The sequence below is a fragment of the Zonotrichia leucophrys genome, chromosome 27, assembly GCF_028769735.1.
Source record: "Zonotrichia leucophrys gambelii isolate GWCS_2022_RI chromosome 27, RI_Zleu_2.0, whole genome shotgun sequence".
Lineage (NCBI taxonomy): Eukaryota > Metazoa > Chordata > Aves > Passeriformes > Passerellidae > Zonotrichia > Zonotrichia leucophrys.
The window spans coordinates 5,548,645-5,566,401 of record NC_088196.1 but is presented as its reverse complement, the minus strand read 5'-3'; the positions used below and the strand labels follow the sequence as shown (position 1 = coordinate 5,566,401).

Sequence of the window (17,757 nt, the reverse complement as noted above, 5' to 3'; positions counted from 1 at the left end):
TCATGACCTGGGGTTCTCCAATGGATCCATCCCTGGATCCATCCCTGGATCCATCCATCATCCATCATCCATCCATCCATCATCCATCCATCATCCATCCATCCATCCACCATCCATCCATCCATCCATCCATCCATCATCCATCCATCCATCATCCTCCATCCCATCATCCATCCATCCACCATCCATCCATCCATCATCCATCCATCCATCCATCATCATCCATCCATCCATCATCCATCCATCCATCCATCCATCATCCATTCCATCCATCCATCCATCCATCCATCCAATCCATCACTCATCATCCATCCAATCCATCACATCCATCCATCCATCCATCCATCATCCCCATCCATCTCATCCATCCATCCATCCTCATCCATCATCCATCATCATCCATCCATCCATCCATATCCATCCATCCATCCCATCCATCCATTTCCATCATCCATCCATCCATCCATCCCTCCATCCATCCATCCATCCATCATCCATCCATTCCCCATCCATCCATCATCCATCCATCATCCATCCTATCCATCCATCCATCCACATCCATCCATCCATCCATCCACATCCATCCACATCCATCCATCATCCATCCATCCATCCATTCCCATCTCATCCATCCATCCATCATCCATCCATCCATCATCATCCATCCATCACCATCCATCCATCCTCATCATCCTCATCCACATCACCATCCATCATCCATCCATCCATCTCCATCCATCATCCTCATCACCATCCATCATCCATATCATCCATCCATCCATCCATCCATCATCCATACATCCATCATCCATCCATCCATCCATCCATCCATCCATCATCATCCATCCTCATCCATCCATCTCATTCCATCCCATCATCACATCCATCCATCATCCATCCATCCCTATCCATCCATCCATCATCCATCCATCATCATCATCCATCCATCCATCATCAACATCCATCCATCCATCATCCATCCATTCCATCCATCATCATACCATCCATCCATCTCCATCATCATCCATCCATCTCCATCCATCCTCATCCATCATCCATCATCCATCATCCATCCATCACCATCCATCATCCATCCACATCACATCATCATCCATCCATCCATCCATCATCCATCCATCATCCATCCATCCATCATCCATCCATCACCATCCATCATCCATCCATCCATCCATCATCCATCCATCCATCCATCCATCCATCCATCCATCATCCATCCATCTCCATCATCCATCCATCCATCCATCATCCATCCATCCATCCATCCATCCATCATCCATCCATCATCCATCCATCCATCCATCATCCATCCATCATCCATCCATCCATCCATCATCCATCCGTCCGTCCGTCCGTCCGTCCGTCCACCTGTCCGTCCATCCCTGCTCTCTGTGGCCTCCAGGGCCAGGAGGGCAGACACAGTTTTGGGTGGAATCAGTGGGATTTTGTCCCTCTTACCCACAAGATGTGACCTGTAAGGGTTTTCTGTCCCTGTCCCTGTCCCTGGACTGGGAATGGACTGGGATGGACTGGGATGGACTGGGATGGACTGGGAATGGACTGGGATGGACTGGGATGGACTGGGAATGGACTGGGAATGGGCTGGGAATGGGCTGGGATGGACTGGGATGGACTGGGATGGACTGGGAGGGACTGGGGATGGACTGGGAATGGACTGGGAATGGAATGGGAATGGACTGGAAGGGACTGGGATGGACTGGGAATGGACTGGGATGGACTGGGGATGAACTGGAATGGGCTGGGAATGGACTGGGATGGACTGGGAATGGACTGGGGATGAGCTGGGAATGGACTGGAATGGACTGGGATGGACTGGGATAGACTGTGGATGGACTGGGATGGGGCTGGGAATGGACTGGGATGGACTGGGATGGACTGGGATGGACTGGGAATGGACTGGAATGGACTGGGATGGACTGGGATGGACTGGGAACGAACTGGGATGGACTGGGATGGACTGGAATGGACTGGGATGGATTGGGATGGACTGGGAATGGAATGGGAATGGACTGGAATGGACTGGGATGGACTGGGATGGACTGGGAATGGACTGGGAATGGGCTGGGAATGGGCTGGGATGGACTGGGATGGACTGGGAATGGACTGGGATGGACTGGGATGGACTGGGATGGACTGGGATGGACTGGGAATGAACTGGGAATGAACTGGGATGGACTGGGCCTTAACTGGGATGAACTGGGAATGAACAGGGAATAAACTGGGAATGAACTGGGAATGAACAGGGACAGGGCCAGGGGCTCTCGGGGGTCTCCCCGTTCCCTCCTTGGGGTGCGGCCGGGCCTGGGGGCTCCGGGGGTCCGGGGGGCTCCGAGGATGCCCGAAAAATGCCCTAAAAATGCCCCAAAACTGCCCCCAAAATTCCCCCAAAAATTCCACCAAAAGGCCCCAAAAGGCTCAAAAAATGCCCCCCAAAAATGTGCTCAAAAATGCCCTAAAAGTGCCCCAAAAGTGGCCCAGAAGTGCCCCAAAAATGCCCCAAAAATGCCCCAAAGGCTCCGTGGGTTTCAGGATTTTCGGGATTTCTGGCGCCACCCGACGCCCGAACTCGGGATTATTTCATTATTGCATTATTTATTTCACTATTTCATTCCTTCATTCCTTCATTCTTTCATTATTTTCCTTTAATTTAATTTTTTTTTAAATTTTTTCTTCTTCCTGACAAGAAGAAGGGAATGGGATCCGCTTGGAAAAACTCCAAATTTTCCTTCTGGGATCATTCCCATCCCATTTCTTCCCAATTTATTATAAATAGAAATGATGAATAAATAGAAATAAAATAGAAAAGGAAAGAAATAAATATTATATATAAATAGTAAATATATAAAATATAAATAATATAAATATATTGTAGAAAAGAATATATATTTTAATATATTATATATAAATATTATAAATATTTTGTATTATTAAAATAAATATAAACAAAAAAGTAATAAAATAATTAATAAATAGACATAAAAATATAAAAATAAATAGAAATAGAAATAGAAATGAATATAAATATATACAATGATATTATCAAAATAAATATAAGGTTATAGAAATAAAAATGATAAATATATTTGCTTATATAAATATATTGGTATAAAATAAATATAGATATATAATATACAAAATATATATTATATATTTGTATATTTTTATTAAATATATTAATTATTATTATATAAAATATATAATATATAATATATAATAGTTATAATTATTATAATATTTAAATATAATATTTATTATATTTTATATATTTTATATAAAATATATAATTTTATATAAATTATAAATATATATAATATATATTATATATATAAATATATAAAATATATATAAATATATATTTTATATAAAATATAAAATTTTTATAATATTTTATATTATTATTATATTAAAATATAATTTTATAGATTGTAAAAAAATTATTAATTATAAATACTAATACAAATAAATTATAAATAGAGATAATGTATAGAAATAAATAGAAGAAAAATATAAATAAAATAAATATAGATATATTATAAAAATAAAATAAAATATATAGATATATTATTAAATAAAATATATATTTATATATATAAAAATAAAATATATAGACATATTATAAAATAAAATAAAACGTGAAAAATAATAAACAAAGCTCAATTTTCTCCCCCCAGGTGCCAAATGATTCAACCCAGAGCCCACAATGTTCATTTTTGGCAGCAGATTTGTCTCCAGCCGCGGCTCCAAGGCCGCCGCTCCCCGCCAAGGACTCTGCTGCCGATAAATTGAATTTGGTGCCCCAGGAAATTCAATCAATGAATGACAATGAATGGGACAACAATTGAAATTGCTGACAACGATTTCAGTGTCCGGGCCCGTCTGTCACTGCCGGGCCCTTCCCGGCCCGGCCCCGGCGGGAGCGGGAACGGCGGGAACGGGAACGGGAACGGCGGGAATGTGGGTCCCGTCCCCGGTGTCTGTCTGTCTGTCTGTCCTGTTCACATTCCCCGGTGTCTGTCTGTCCCATTCCCATTACCATCCTCGGTGTCTGTCTGTCTGTCTGTCTGTCCCGGTGTCTGTCTGTCCCATGCCCATTGTCAGTGTCTGTCTGTCCTGTTCACATTCCCCGTGTCTGTCTGTCCCGTTCCCGTTCCCATCCCCGGTGTCTGTCTGTCTGTCTCTCCTGTTCCCATTCCCGGTGTCTGTCTGTCCCGTTGTTTGTCTGTCCCATTCCCCGGTGTCTGTCTGTCTGTCCCATTCCCATTCCCAGTGTCTGTCTGTCTGTCTGTCCTGTTCCCATTCCCGATGTCTGTCTGTCTGTCTGTCCCGGTGTCTGTCTGTCCCATTCCCAGTGTCTGTCTGTCTGTCTGTCCTGTTCACATTCCGCTATCTGTTTGTCCCGTTGTTGTGTCTGTCTGTCCCATTCCGTGTCTGTTGTCTGTCCCGTTCCATCCCGTATCTGTCTGTCTGTCTTCCTGTTCCCATTCCGATGTCTGCTGTGTGTCCCATTCCCAGTGTCTGTCTGTCGTCTGTCCCGGTGTCTGTCTGTCTGTCCTGTTCACATTCCCCGCTGTCTGTCTGTCCCGCTGTCTGTCTGTCTGTCTGTCCCGTTCCCATTCCCGCTGTCTGTCTGTCCGTCTGTCTGTCCCGGTGTCTGTCTGTCTGTCCCATTCCCGCTGTCTGTCCCATTCCCGCTGTCTGTCTGTCTGTCTGTCCCATTCCCGCTGTCTGTCTGTCCCGGTGTCTGTCTGTCTGTCTGTCTGTCCCATTCCCGCTGTCTGTCTGTCTGTCTGTCTGTCTGTCTGTCTGTCCCGGTGTCTGTCCCCCCCTGCCGGCCGAGCCAGGCCATTCCCATGCAAACGCGGCACAGGCCGGCACCGGCAGCGGCAGCGGGACGGGGAATCCAAATTAAAAAAATCAAAATAACGACAATACCCTGAAAATAACGTGATACAACGGGACACGGTGTGACACAGTGTAGTGCAATGTAATATAATTAATACATAAACGCAAAGAATGATAATTACAACGCTAATAATAACACTAATAAAATAATAAAAATTGAAATTCAAAAACTAAAAGTGACAACAATGCCATTTAGCATTTTAACCCTTTATTCTTTAACCCTTTATCCTTTAACCCTTTCCCTCCCGGCGGTGCCGCCATTTTTCCCGCGGGGGGCGGAGCCCTTCCAGCGGGCGGCGCGCTCGATGACGTCACGCGTCGCGCTCGATGACGCCAAGCGTCGCGCTCGATGACGTCTCCACGGCGCGCTGGAGGCGTCACGCGTCGCTCCCGGTGACGCAGCGCGTCGCGCCCGATGACGTATCCACCGCGGCGGCGGCGGCGGCGGGGCCGGGATGCACCGGCGGGGGGTGGGGGCGGGGGCGATCGCCCGGAGGAAACTGACGGAGGTCACCGGGAATGGGGAACGGGACAGGGCTGGGAACGGGACGGGGGACACGGGACAGACCGGGGGACACGGGACAGACCGGGGGACACGGGAGGGTTCTGGGCTCGGTGCGGGGGTGGCAGCTCTGAGGGGACCCCCAGAGCCGGGGCTGGGTTCGGAGCCCGCGGGAGAAGCTGCGGCACCGCCGTGGGCGGGACCGGTCCGGGTCGGGGCTGTCCCAGGCCGGGACTGTCCCGGTTTGGCCGCTCCGGTTCGGGACCCTCCCGGGCCGGCCGTGCCCTCACGGTGTCTCCCCGCAGGCCAAGTACAAGGAGCGCGGCACGGTCCTGGCTGAGGATCAGCTGGCGCAGGTGGGAAATCCCTCTGTGGGCCCCGGGGTCCGCTCTCGGCCCTGTCTGTGCCCCTGTGCCCCATGTCTGTGTGTCCGTCTGTCTGTCCGTCCGTGCCAGATGTCCAAGCAGCTGGAGACGTTCCGCACCCACCTGCGGGCCTTTGCCAGCAAGCACAGCCCATGGCTGTGTCCCCATGTGCCATCCCTGTGTCCCAGCCCTGTGTCCCCATGTCCCTGATCCCTGTGTCCATCTGTCCCATGTCCCTGATCCCTGTGTCCATCTGTCCTGTCCGTCTGTCTGTCATCCATCCCAGATGTCCAAGCAGCTGGAGACGTTCCGCACGCACCTGCAGGCCTTTGCCCATGGCTGTGTCCCCATGTGCCATCCCTGTGTCCCAGCCCTGTGTCCCCATGTCCCTGATCCCTGTGTCCATCTGTCCCCATGTCTGTCCGTCCGTGCCAGATGTCCAAGCAGCTGGAGACGTTCCGCACGCACCTGCAGGCCTTTGCCAGCAAGCACAAGCAGGAGATCCGGCGCAGCCCCGAGTTCCGGCTGCAGTTCCAGCACATGTGCGCCGCCATCGGCGTCGACCCGCTGGCCTGTGAGCGCGGACAGGGGACAGACGGACAGACAGGGGGACACGGGGACCAGGGGACAGTGGGGACAGGGGACAGGGGATAAGGACAGTGGGGGATAAGGGGGGTAACAGGGGAAATAATGGGGGGATAATGGTGGGGGAGAAAACAGAACAGGGGGGTAACAGGAGGGGGAAACAGGGGGGACAGGACAGGGGGACAATGAGGGGACAGCAGGAGGATAACAGTGGGGGACAAAGGGGGACAATGGGGGGGATAACAGGGGAATAATGGGGGGAACGGGGATAAGGGGACAGAGGGGGATAACGGGGGAGCGGGACAGGAAGGGGGAAACGGGGACAGACAGGAGGGGACAGGGACAGGGGAAAAACAGGGGGACAATGAGGGGAACAGGGGAATAAGGGGGGAAATGGGGGGGATAACGGGGGAACAGAGGGGGGATAAGGGGGACATGAGGGGACAAGGGACAATGGAGGGATAACGGGAAGGGGGACAGCAGGGGATACAGGGATAGGGGATAAGGGGTGGGACGACAGGGACACAGGGGGACAGGGGGGGGGGATAACAGGGGGGAAAGGGGGATAAGTGGGGGTGACAATGGGGGACCAGGGGGAGACAGATGGATACAGGGGGAATACAGGGGGACAATGGGGGGAATGGGGGATCAAGGGGGGATAACAGGGGGAACAGGAGGGGGATAGGACAGAGGACAATGGGACGGGGAACGTGGGGGGACAATGGGGGGCACAGAGGACACACAATGTCCGGGCGGGCATAAGGGGGATACTGTCGATCCAGGTGTCCGTGGCCGAAGACATGGGAAGAGCTTTCGGGCCGGGGCTCGGGGTCGATGTCTGTCCTGCCTCCCCGAAAGCTGGGGGTTGGCGAGTGCTCGGGTGGGACTTCACTGCGGACGCAGAACGAGGTGTGGCACCGGACCGCGGGGCACCGGGGCCGCGGCACCGGGGCGGGGCACCGGGGTGGGCACCGGGCTGGGCAGGGAGCCACTGATCCCAGGGATCCATTGATCCATCATCCCCTGATCCCAGAGATCCATTGATCCATCATCCCCTGATCCCAGGGATCCATTGATCCCCATCCCCTGATCCCAGAGATCCATTGATCCATCATCCCCTGGTCCCAGGGATCCATTGATCCCCATCCCCTGATCCCAGGGATCCATTGATCCCCTGATCCCAGAGATCCATTGACCCATCATCCCTGATCCCAGGGATCCATTGATCCCCTGATCCCAGGGATCCATTGATCCCCATCCCCTGATCCCAGAGATCCATTGATCCATCATCCCCTGATCCCAGAGATCCATTGATCCCCATCCCCTGATCCCAGGGATCCATTGATCCCCATCCCCTGATCCCAGGGATCCATTGATCCATCATCCCCTGATCCCAGGGATCCATTGATCCATCATCCCCTGGTCCCAGGGATCCATTGATCCATCATCCCCTGATCCCAGGGATCCATTGATCCCCATCCCCTGATCCCAGAGATCCATTGATCCCCATCCCCTGATCCCAGGGATCCCTCCCCAATCCCATCACTCCATGGGAACACGGAACAATCCAACAGATCCCGGCCATCTCCAGAGGGTTTGGATGTTCTTCATCCCAAAAGAGCAAATTCACACCAGGAATGGGCCCTGAACCCCACAAAACCCCCATAAATCCCAAAAAAATCCCTAAAAAATCTGCTAATAAATCGCATAAAAATCCCCAAAAATGCAATTAAAAATCCTCTAAAAATCCCCCAAAAATTTTAAAAAATACCCCCTCCCCCCCAAAAAAAAACCAACCCCATAAAAATCCCATAAAAATAAAAAAAATCCCATAGAATCCCCCAAAATATAAAAAAAAGTCCCGTTAAAAAAAAAAATCTCCCCAAAAATCCCATAAAAGTCCCCATAAAAATCTCCAAAAAATCCCATAAAAATCTCAAAAAATCCCATAAAAATCCCCATAAAAATCCCCAAAAAATCCCATAAAAATCCCCCTGAAAATCTCCAAAAAATCCCATAAAAATCCCCCCGAAAATCTCCAAAAAATCCCATAAAAAACCCCAAAAAATCCCATCAAAATCCCCCCGAAAATCTCCAAAAAATCCCATAAAAATCCCCCAAAAAATCTCCAAAAAATCCCATAAAAATCCCCAAAAAAAAGAAAAAAATTCCCTTAAAAATCCCCCAAAAATCCCATAAAAATCCCCCCAAAACCACCTAAAAAATCCCATAAAAATCCCAAAAAATCCATAAAAGTCCCCTGAAAATCTCCAAAAAATCCCATAAAATCCCCCCAAAAAAATAAAAAAATCCCCTAAAAATCCCCCCAAAAATCCCATAAAAATCCCTCCCCCCAAAAAAAAAATCCCCCAAAAATCCCTTAAAAATCCCAAAAAAATCCCATAAAAATCCCCAAAAAATCCCATAAAATCCCCCCAAAAAATCCCAAAAAATCCCATAAAAACCCCATAAAAGTGCCAGCTGACCCCTCTCCCATTGCAGGGCTGATCACGCTGGAGGAGCTGCAGCAGGAGGTGCTCAAGGGCCGCGGCAAATTCGCGCAGGACGTCAGCGCGTGAGTGCCTGGGAATCCCTCAAAATCCCCCAAAATCCCCCAAAAATCCTTCAGGAATCCCCAAAACCCCTCAGGAACCCCCGGGGCCGCAGCTCCAGCTGTTCCAGCTGTTCCAGCTGTTCCAGCCCAGCTCTGCTGCTGCTCCTGCCCGGGATGATTCCCCTAAAATCCAACCCCAGGATGGCTTTTCCCTAAAAATCCAACACCTGGAAGGATTTTTCCTCACAAATCCAACCTGGATTTTTTCCTAAAAGAAACCCCAGGATTATTTCCTAAAAGAAACCCCAGGATGATTTTTCCTAAAAGAAACCCCAGGATTTTTTCCTAAAAGAAACCCCAGGATGATTTCCTAAAAGAAACCCCAGGATTATTTCCTAAAATAAACCCCGGAATTATTTCCTAAAAGAAACCCCAGGATTATTTCCTAAAATAAACCCCAGGATTATTTCCTAAAAGAAACCCCAGGATTATTTCCTAAAATAAACCCCAGGATTATTTTTCCTAAAAAAAAACCCAGGATTTTTTCCTAAAAGAAATCCCAGGATTTTTTCCTAAAAGAAACCCCAGGATGATTTCCTAAAAAAACCCCGGGATTATTTCCTAAAAGAAACCCCTGGATTATTTTTTCCTAAAAGAAACCCCAGGATTATTTCCTAAAAGAAACCCCAGGATTATTTCCTAAAAGAAACCCCAGGATTTTTTCCTAAAAGAAACCCCTGGATTATTTCCTAAAAGAAACCCCAGGATTATTTCCTAAAAGAAACCCCAGGATTATTTCCTAAAAGAAACCCCAGGATTATTTCCTAAAAGAAACCCCAGGATTATTATATTTATAATTGGATTATTTTCTCCTCCCAAATCTAACCCCAGGATGATTTTTCCAACATCTTTTTCCCCTATGGATTCAGCCCCAGGATGATTTTTCCATCCAAATCCAAGCCAGGAAGATTTTTTTTTCCCTAAAAACCAACCCTGGAAGGATTTTTCCCCACAAATCCAACCTGGATTATTTCCTAAAAGAAACCCCTGGATTATTTTCTAAAAGAAACCCCAGGATTATTTCCTAAAAGAAACCCCTGGATTTTTTCCTAAAAGAAACCCCAGGATTATTATATTTATAATTGGATTATTTTCTCCTCCCAAATCTAACCCCAGGATGATTTTTCCAACATCTTTTTCCCCTATGGATTCAGCCCCAGGATGATTTTTCCATCCAAATCCAAGCCTGGAAGATTTTTTTTCTCCCTAAAAACCAACCCTGGAAGGATTTTCCCCATAAATCCAACCCCAAGGTGGTTTTTTCCTAAAAATCCACCAATCTGGAGGGATTTTCCCCCTAAAAATCCAACCCTAGGAGGAATTTTCCCTACAAGCAACCCCAGGAGAATTTTCCCCCTACAAATCCAACCCTGGATGATTTTTCCATACAAATCCAAGCCAGGAAGATTTTTTTTTCCCTAAAAACCAACCCTGGAAGGATTTTTCCTCACAAATCCAACCCCAGGAGAATTTTTGTCCTACAAATCCAAATCCAGGACGTTTTCCTCCACAAATCCAACCCTGGGATGACATTTTTCCCCTAAAAACCAGGAAGATTTTCCCCTAAAAACCAACCCTGGGATGATTTTCCCCACAAACCCCCAGGAGGGTTTCCCACTGGAGCCCAGGAGGGGCCACGCCAACCCCACCACCATCGGATTTCCAGCACAAATCTCCCATTTTTGGGGCCGTGCAGATCCCAAACCCCCGATCCCTCAGTGGGATCAATTCCTGTGTTTTGGGGGCCATTCCCGGGCTCTGGAATGGCCTGGGAGTCTGTCTGTGTGTCCGTCAGTCTGTCTGTGTGTCCGTCTGTCTGTCTGTCTGTCCGTCCCAGGGACGATCTGCTGCGGGTGAAGGTGCTGGGCAGCGGATCTGGGGTGTCTGTCTGTCTGTCCAGATCTGGGGTGTCAGTGTGTCAGTCAGTCTGTCTGTCTGTCTGTCCAGATCTGGGCTGTCAGTTTGTCAGTCAGTGTGTCTGTCAGTCTGTCCAGATCTGGAGTGTCAGTCTGTCTGTCTGTCTGTCTGTCTGTCTGTCTGTCCAGATCTGGGCTGTCAGTGTGTCCATCTGTCAGTCTGTCTGTCTGTCCATCCAGGGACGACCTGCTGCAGGTGAAGGTGCTGGGCAGTGGATCTGGGGCGTCTGTCTGTCTGTCTGTCCAGATCTGGGCTGTCAGTGTGTCAGTCTGTCAGTCAGTCTGTCTGTCTGTCTGTCTGTCCAGATCTGGGCTGTCAGTGTGTCAGTCTGTCAGTCTGTCTGTCTGTCTGTCCAGATCTGGGGTGTCAGTCAGTCTGTCAGTCTGTCAGTCAGTCTGTCCGTCTGTCTGTCTGTCCATCCCAGGGATGATCTGCTGCGGGTGAAGGTGCTGGGCAGTGGATCTGGGGTGTCTGTCAGTCAGTCAGTCTGTCTGTCTGTCTGTCAGTCTGTCCAGATCTGGGGTGTCAGTCTGTCAGTCAGTCAGTCCGTCAGTCTGTCAGTCTGTCCAGATCTGGGCTGTCAGTGTGTCAGTGTGTCCGTGTGTCCGTCTGTCCGTGCAGGGACGATCTCCTGCGCGCCATCCGCAAGCTGAAGGTTCTGGGCAGTGGATCTGGGGTGTCAGTCTGTCTGTCAGTCAGTCAGTCTGTCCAGATCTGGGCTGTCAGTGTGTCAGTGTGTCCGTGTGTCCGTGTGTCCGTGCAGGGACGATCTCCTGCGCGCCATCCGCAAGCTGAAGGTTCTGGGCAGCGGCTTCGGGATCATCCCCGTGGGGGGGACGGTGCTGGTGCAGTCGGTGCCGGCCGAGCTCAGCATGGACCACACGGTGGTGCTGCAGCTGGCCGAGGTGGGGACTGGGATAGACTGGGATAGACTGGGATAAACTGGGCATGGAGCACACGGTGGTGCTGCAGCTGGCTGAGGTGGGAATGAACTGGGATTGAACTGGGATAAACTGGGATAAACTGGGAAAACATGGAGCACACGGTGGTGCTGCAGCTGGCCGAGGTGGGGACTGGGAATACTGGGATAAACTGGGATTGAACTGGGATAAACTGGGAATGGGCCACACGGTGGTGCTGCAGCTGGCGGAGGTGGGGACTGGGATAGACTGGGATAAACTGGGATAGACTGGGATAAACTGGGATAAACTGGGCATGGAGCACACGGTGGTGCTGCAGCTGGCCGAGGTGGGAAACTGGGATAGACTGGGATAAACTGGGATAGACTGGGATTGAACTGGGATTGGGAATGGAGCACACGGTGGTGCTGCAGCTGGCGGAGGTGGGAATGAACTGGGATTGAACTGGGATAAACTGGGATTGAACTGGGATAAACTGGGAATGGGATTGGGAATGGCTGGGCATGGAGCACACGGTGGTGCTGCAGCTGGCTGAGGTGGGGAAACTGGGATAAACTGGGATAAACTGGGATAGACTGGGGTAAACTGGGATAGACTGGGATAAACTGGGATAGACTGGGAATGGACCACACGGTGGTGCTGCAGCTGGCTGAGGTGGGATCAACTGGGATAAACTGGGGTAAACTGGGAATGGGATTGGGAATGGCTGGACATGGAGCACATGGTGGTGCTGCAGCTGGCTGAACGTGGGATGAACTGGGATAAACTGGGAGTACTGGGATAGACTGGGAATCCATGGAGCACACCGTGGTGCTGGATTCAAGCCCAGAGGGATTTCTCCTGATTTTCCCTGATTTTTCCCGTTTTTTCCCCAGAAAAAGGGATTTGTGACAGTCAGCGAGATCCGGGACAGCCTCAAGTGGGAGACGGAGCTGCTGGAGTGGAGGGGCGGAACAGGTGCGAGGTGACTGGGAATGGCAACTGGGAACACTGGGAACACTGGGAAAATGGGAATGGGAACAGGAACGGCAACTCAGCACATCCCAGTCCATCCCAGTCCATTCCCAATCCCATTTTCCCCTTTTTTCCCGTTTTTCCCTCCAGGATCACCTGCTGAAGGAGGGCACGGCCTGGCTGGTTCCCAATGCCATTATTCCCATTTTTTCCCATTTTTCCAGGATCACCTGCTGAAGGAGGGCATGGCCTGGCTGGTTCCCAATGCCATTATTCCCATTTTTTCCCCATTTTCCCCATTTTTCCAGGATCACCTGCTGAAGGAGGGCATGGCCTGGCTGGTTCCCAGTGCCATTATTCCCATTCCCATTTTTCCCATTTTTCCCGTTTTTCCCTGCAGGATCACCTGCTGAAGGAGGGCATGGCCTGGCTGGTTCCCAGTGCCATTTTTCCCATTTTTCCCCATTTTTTCCCGTTTTTCCCTGCAGGATCACCTGCTGAAGGAGGGCATGGCCTGGCTGGTTCCCATTCCCATTTTTCCCATTTTTCCCATTTTTCCCTGCAGGATCACCTGCTGAAGGAGGGCATGGCCTGGCTGGTTCCCAGTGCCATTATTCCCCATTTTTTCCCATTTTCCCATTTTTCCCTGCAGGATCACCTGCTGAAGGAGGGCATGGCCTGGCTGGACGCGCAGGCTCCGGCCGAGCCGCAGTTCTGGCTCCCCGCGCTTTTCTCGGAGCTGCACGGGCAGGACGGGACCTGAGAGCCGGGAACAGCCCCGGGAACAGCCCTGGGATAGCTGGGAATGACCCCTGGGATACCCAGGAACAGCCCCGGGAACAGCCCCGGGATAGCTGGGAATGACCCCTGGGATATCCGGGAACAGCCCCAGGAACAGCCCCGGGAACAACCCCGGAACCCTCGGGATCCCGGCTGGAATTCCCACCCAGGATCCTTGGGAATCCCTCCTGGAATCCTCAGGAATCTCCCCTTTAATCCCTCCTGGAATCCTTCCTGGAGCCCTCGGAATCCCGGCTGGAATCCCTCCCTGGATCCTTGAAAATCCTCCCTGGAATCCTCAGGAATCCCTCCCAGGATCCTCAGGAATCTCCCCTGGAATCCCTCCTGGGATTCCTTGGGAATTGCTCCTCGAGTCCTTGGAATCCCAGCTGAAATTCCCACCCAGGATCCTTGGGAATCCCTCCTGGAATCCCCTCTGGAATCCTCAGGAATTCCTCCTGGAATCCCTCCTGAAACCCTCCGGAATTCCAGCTGGAATCCCTCCCAGGATCCTCAGGAATCTCCCCTTTAATCCCTCCTGGAATCTTGGCTGGAATCCACTCTGGAATCCTTGGAAATCCTCCCTGGAATCCTCGGGAATCCCTCCCAGGATCTTCAGGAATCTCCCCTTTAATCCCTCCTGGGATCCTTTGGAATCTCTTTCCTGGAGTCCTCGGAATCCCAGCTGGAATTCCCACCCAGGATCCTTGGGAATTGTGCCCTGGAATCCCGCCAGGATTCCTGGCTGGAATCCTCGGGAATCCCTCCTGGAATCTTTGCCAATCTCTCCTTGAATCCCTCTGGGAATTCTCAGCAATCCCTCCTGCGATTCCCACTGGAATTGTCCTCAGGAATCCCAGCTGGAATCTTCAGGATCCCTCCTGAAATCCCTCTTGGAATCCCCCCTGGAATCCCTCCCTGGACTCTCAGGAATCCCAGCTGGAATCTTTGGGAATCTCCCCTTGAATCCCAGCTGGAATCTTTGGGAATCCCTCCTAGAATCCCAGCTGGAATCCTTGGGATCTCTCCTTGAATCCCAGCTGGAATCTTTGGGAATCTCCCCTTGAATCCCAGCTGGAATCTTTGGGAATCCCTCCTGGAATCCCTCCTGGAATCCCAGCTGGAATCTTTGGGAATCTCTCCTTGAATCCCTCCCAGATCCTTGGGATCTCTCCTTGAATCCCTCCTGGAATCTTTGGGAATCTCCCTGGATCCTCCTTGAATCCCAGCTGGAATCTTTGGGAATCTCCCCTTGAATCCCTCCCGAATCCTTGGGATCTCTCCTTGAATCCCAGCTGGAATCTTTGGGAATCCCTCCTGAAATCCCAGCTGGAATCCCCCCCTGGAATTCCTGGGAATCCCTCCCTGGATCCTCAGGAATCCCAGCTGGAATCTTTGGGAATCTCCCCTTGAATCCCTCCTGGAATCTTTGGGAATCCCTCCTGAAATCCCTCCTGAAATCCCTCCTGAAATCCCAGCTGGAATCTTTGGGAATCTCCCCTTGAATCCCTCCTGGAATCCTTGGGATCTCTCCTTGAATCCCAGCTGGAATCTTTGGGAATCCCTCCTGAAATCCCTCCTGAAATCCCAGCTGGAATCCCCCCTGGAATTCCCGGGAATCCCTCCTGGATCCTCGGGATCCCCCCTGGAATCCCTCCCTGGCTCCCTCCCCAATCCCAGGAACAGCAGGACTGGGAATAATAAAAATTTTTGTACAAAAATTCCTGAGTTTGTGAAGTTCTGTGCGCTGGAAAAGCACTGCCTGCTTTGGGTGGAAACGCCCCAGATTGGGGAAAACCAGGAAAACGCTGGGAAAACTGGGAATGCTGCCCTGGGCTGTTGTGATTCCATCAGAATTCCCACTGAGGAACAGCGCGGGCTCCGTTCTGCCAAAACAAAACTTTATTGCACAAAGAAAAAAACCCAAAAAAAAAAAAAAAACCCCAAAACCCCCCAAAAAAAACCCAACCCCAAACCAAAAAAAAATCACGGGAATAATCGGAATAATCGGAATAATCGGAATTCTTCTGTACAACAGAAACCAGCAGGGATCTGCCCAGCGGGGCCTCGTGTGCGGTGTTGGCTTTGCAGCTCCATCCCTAAAATTTCCTTTGCTCAAAGGCCCAGCCAGGGCTGGGGATATCCCAGGGAGGGACACGGAATTCCCAGCCCTGGGAATGCTGGAAAAGCTGGAAAAGCTGGAAAAGCTGCCCAGGGCACAGAGGGGACAGGGGAGGTGGCACCGTCCCATCCCCGGGGTGGCAGCTCAGCCTCCCCTCAAGGGTTAAACCCAAACCAGCCCCGGGCTGGGAAAAGAGAGTTGGGGAAAAGCACAGAAATTCCTCATTTCACACCTGGAAATTCCACATTTCACACCTGGAAAATTCCCATTTATAACCAGGAAAATTCCCCATTTCACACCTGGAAATTCCCATTTATAACCAGGAAAATTCCGCATTTTCTACCAAGGAAATTCCCATTTCCCACCAGGAAAATTCCCATTTCCCACCAGGAAAATTCCCATTTCTCACCTGGAAAATTCCCATTTCACACCTGGAAAATTCCTCATTTCCCACCTGGAAAATTCCCCATTTCTCACCAGGAAAATTCCCATTTCCCACCTGGAAAATTCCCATTTACAACCAGGAAATTCCTCATTTCACACCAGGAAAATTCCCATTTCCCACCTGGAAAATTCCCGTTTCTCACCAGGGAAATTCCCCATTTCCCACCTGGAAAATTCCCATTTCACACCAGGAAAATTCCCATTTACAACCAGGAAATTCCCCATTTCTCACCAGGGAAATTCCCCATTTCTCACCTGGAAAATTCCTCATTTCCCACCTGGAAAATTTCCATTTACAACCAGGAAATTCCCATTTATAACCAGGAAAATTCCCATTTCTCACCAGGAAAATTCCGCATTTTCTACCAAGGAAATTCTCATTTCCCACCTGGAAAATTCCTCATTTCACACCTGGAAAATTCCCCATTTACAACCAGGAAATTCCCCATTTCCCACCTGGAAAATTCCCCATTTCTCACCTGGAAAATTCCCCATTTCTCACCAGGAAAATTCCCATTTACAACCAGGAAATTCCCCATTTCCAACCAGGAAAATTCCCCATTTCTCACCAGGAAAATTCCCATTTCCCACCTGGAAAATTCCCATTTACAACCAGGAAAATTCCCATTTCACACCAGGAAAATTCCGCATTTTCTACCAAGGAAATTCCCATTTCTCACCTGGAAAATTCCCCATTTCTCACCAGGAAAATTCCCCATTTCCTACCAGGGAAATTCCCATTTCCAACCAGGAAAAATCCCATTTCACACCTGGAAAATTTCCATTTCTCACCAGGAAAATTCCCCATTTCTCACCACGGAAATTCTCATTTCTCACCAGGGAAATTTCCCATTTCTCACCTGGAAAATTCCCATTTACAACCAGGAAATTCCCCATTTCTCACCAGGAAAATTCCCCATTTCCCACCTGGAAAATTCCCCATTTCTCACCAGGAAAATTCCCCATTTCTCACCACGGAAATTCTCATTTCTCACCAGGGAAATTTCCCATTTCCAACGAGGAAAGTTCCCCATTTCTCACCAGGAAAATTCCGCATTTTCCACCAAGGAAATTCCCATTTCCCACCTGGAAAATTACCCACCTGGAAAATTCCCATTTTCCACCAGGAAAATTCCCCATTTCCAACCAGGAAAATTCCTTATTTCCCACCAGAAAATTCCCCATTTTCCACCAGCGAAATCCACATTTCCTAACAGGATGCAGGATTTTGGGCAGGATTTGGTGCCGGATTTTGGGCACGACTTGGTGCATTTTGAGCAGGATTTTGGGCAGGATTTGGTGCAGGATTTTGGGCAGGATTTGGTGCAGGATTTTGGGCAGGATTTGGTGGATTTGGGCAGGATTTTGGGCAGGATTTGGTGGATTTGGGCAGGATTTTGGGCAGGATTTGGTGCCAGATTTTGGGCAGGATTTGGGCAGGATTTTGGGCACGATTTGATGGATTTTGGGCAGAATTTCGAGCAGGATTTGGTGGATTTTGGGCAGGATTTGGTGCCGGATTTTGGGCAGGATTTGGTGGAGGATTTTGGGCAGGATTTGGTGCAGGATTTGGTGGATTTTGGGCAGGATTTGGGCAGGATTTGGTGCCAGGT

At 49.7% G+C, this 17,757-nt stretch overlaps 1 protein-coding gene across 1 annotated transcript; it reads left to right on the top strand.

Moving 5' to 3' along the window:
* Positions 1–5,262: 5,262 nt before the first annotated feature.
* On the top strand, positions 5,263–13,805 carry SNF8 (SNF8 subunit of ESCRT-II). The gene is made up of 7 exons (XM_064733384.1): positions 5,263–5,334; positions 5,749–5,799; positions 6,244–6,438; positions 8,808–8,968; positions 11,688–11,829; positions 12,720–12,784; positions 13,405–13,805. The coding sequence occupies exons 1-7, from the start codon at positions 5,269–5,271 to the stop codon at positions 13,559–13,561; spliced, it is 837 nt and encodes a 278-aa protein (XP_064589454.1). The 5' UTR covers positions 5,263–5,268; the 3' UTR covers positions 13,562–13,805.
* The last annotated feature ends 3,952 nt before the right edge of the window (positions 13,806–17,757 follow it).

Coding starts and splice junctions, on each gene's coding strand:
- SNF8 (XM_064733384.1), top strand. CDS start 5,269: ATGACGCCAAGCGTCGCGCTCGATGACGTCTCCACGGCGCGCTGGAGG. Junction 5,335..5,748: donor GGCGTCACGCGTCGCTCCCG/GTGACGCAGCGC, acceptor GTCTCCCCGCAG/GCCAAGTACAAGGAGCGCGG. Junction 5,800..6,243: donor CTGAGGATCAGCTGGCGCAG/GTGGGAAATCCC, acceptor CGTCCGTGCCAG/ATGTCCAAGCAGCTGGAGAC.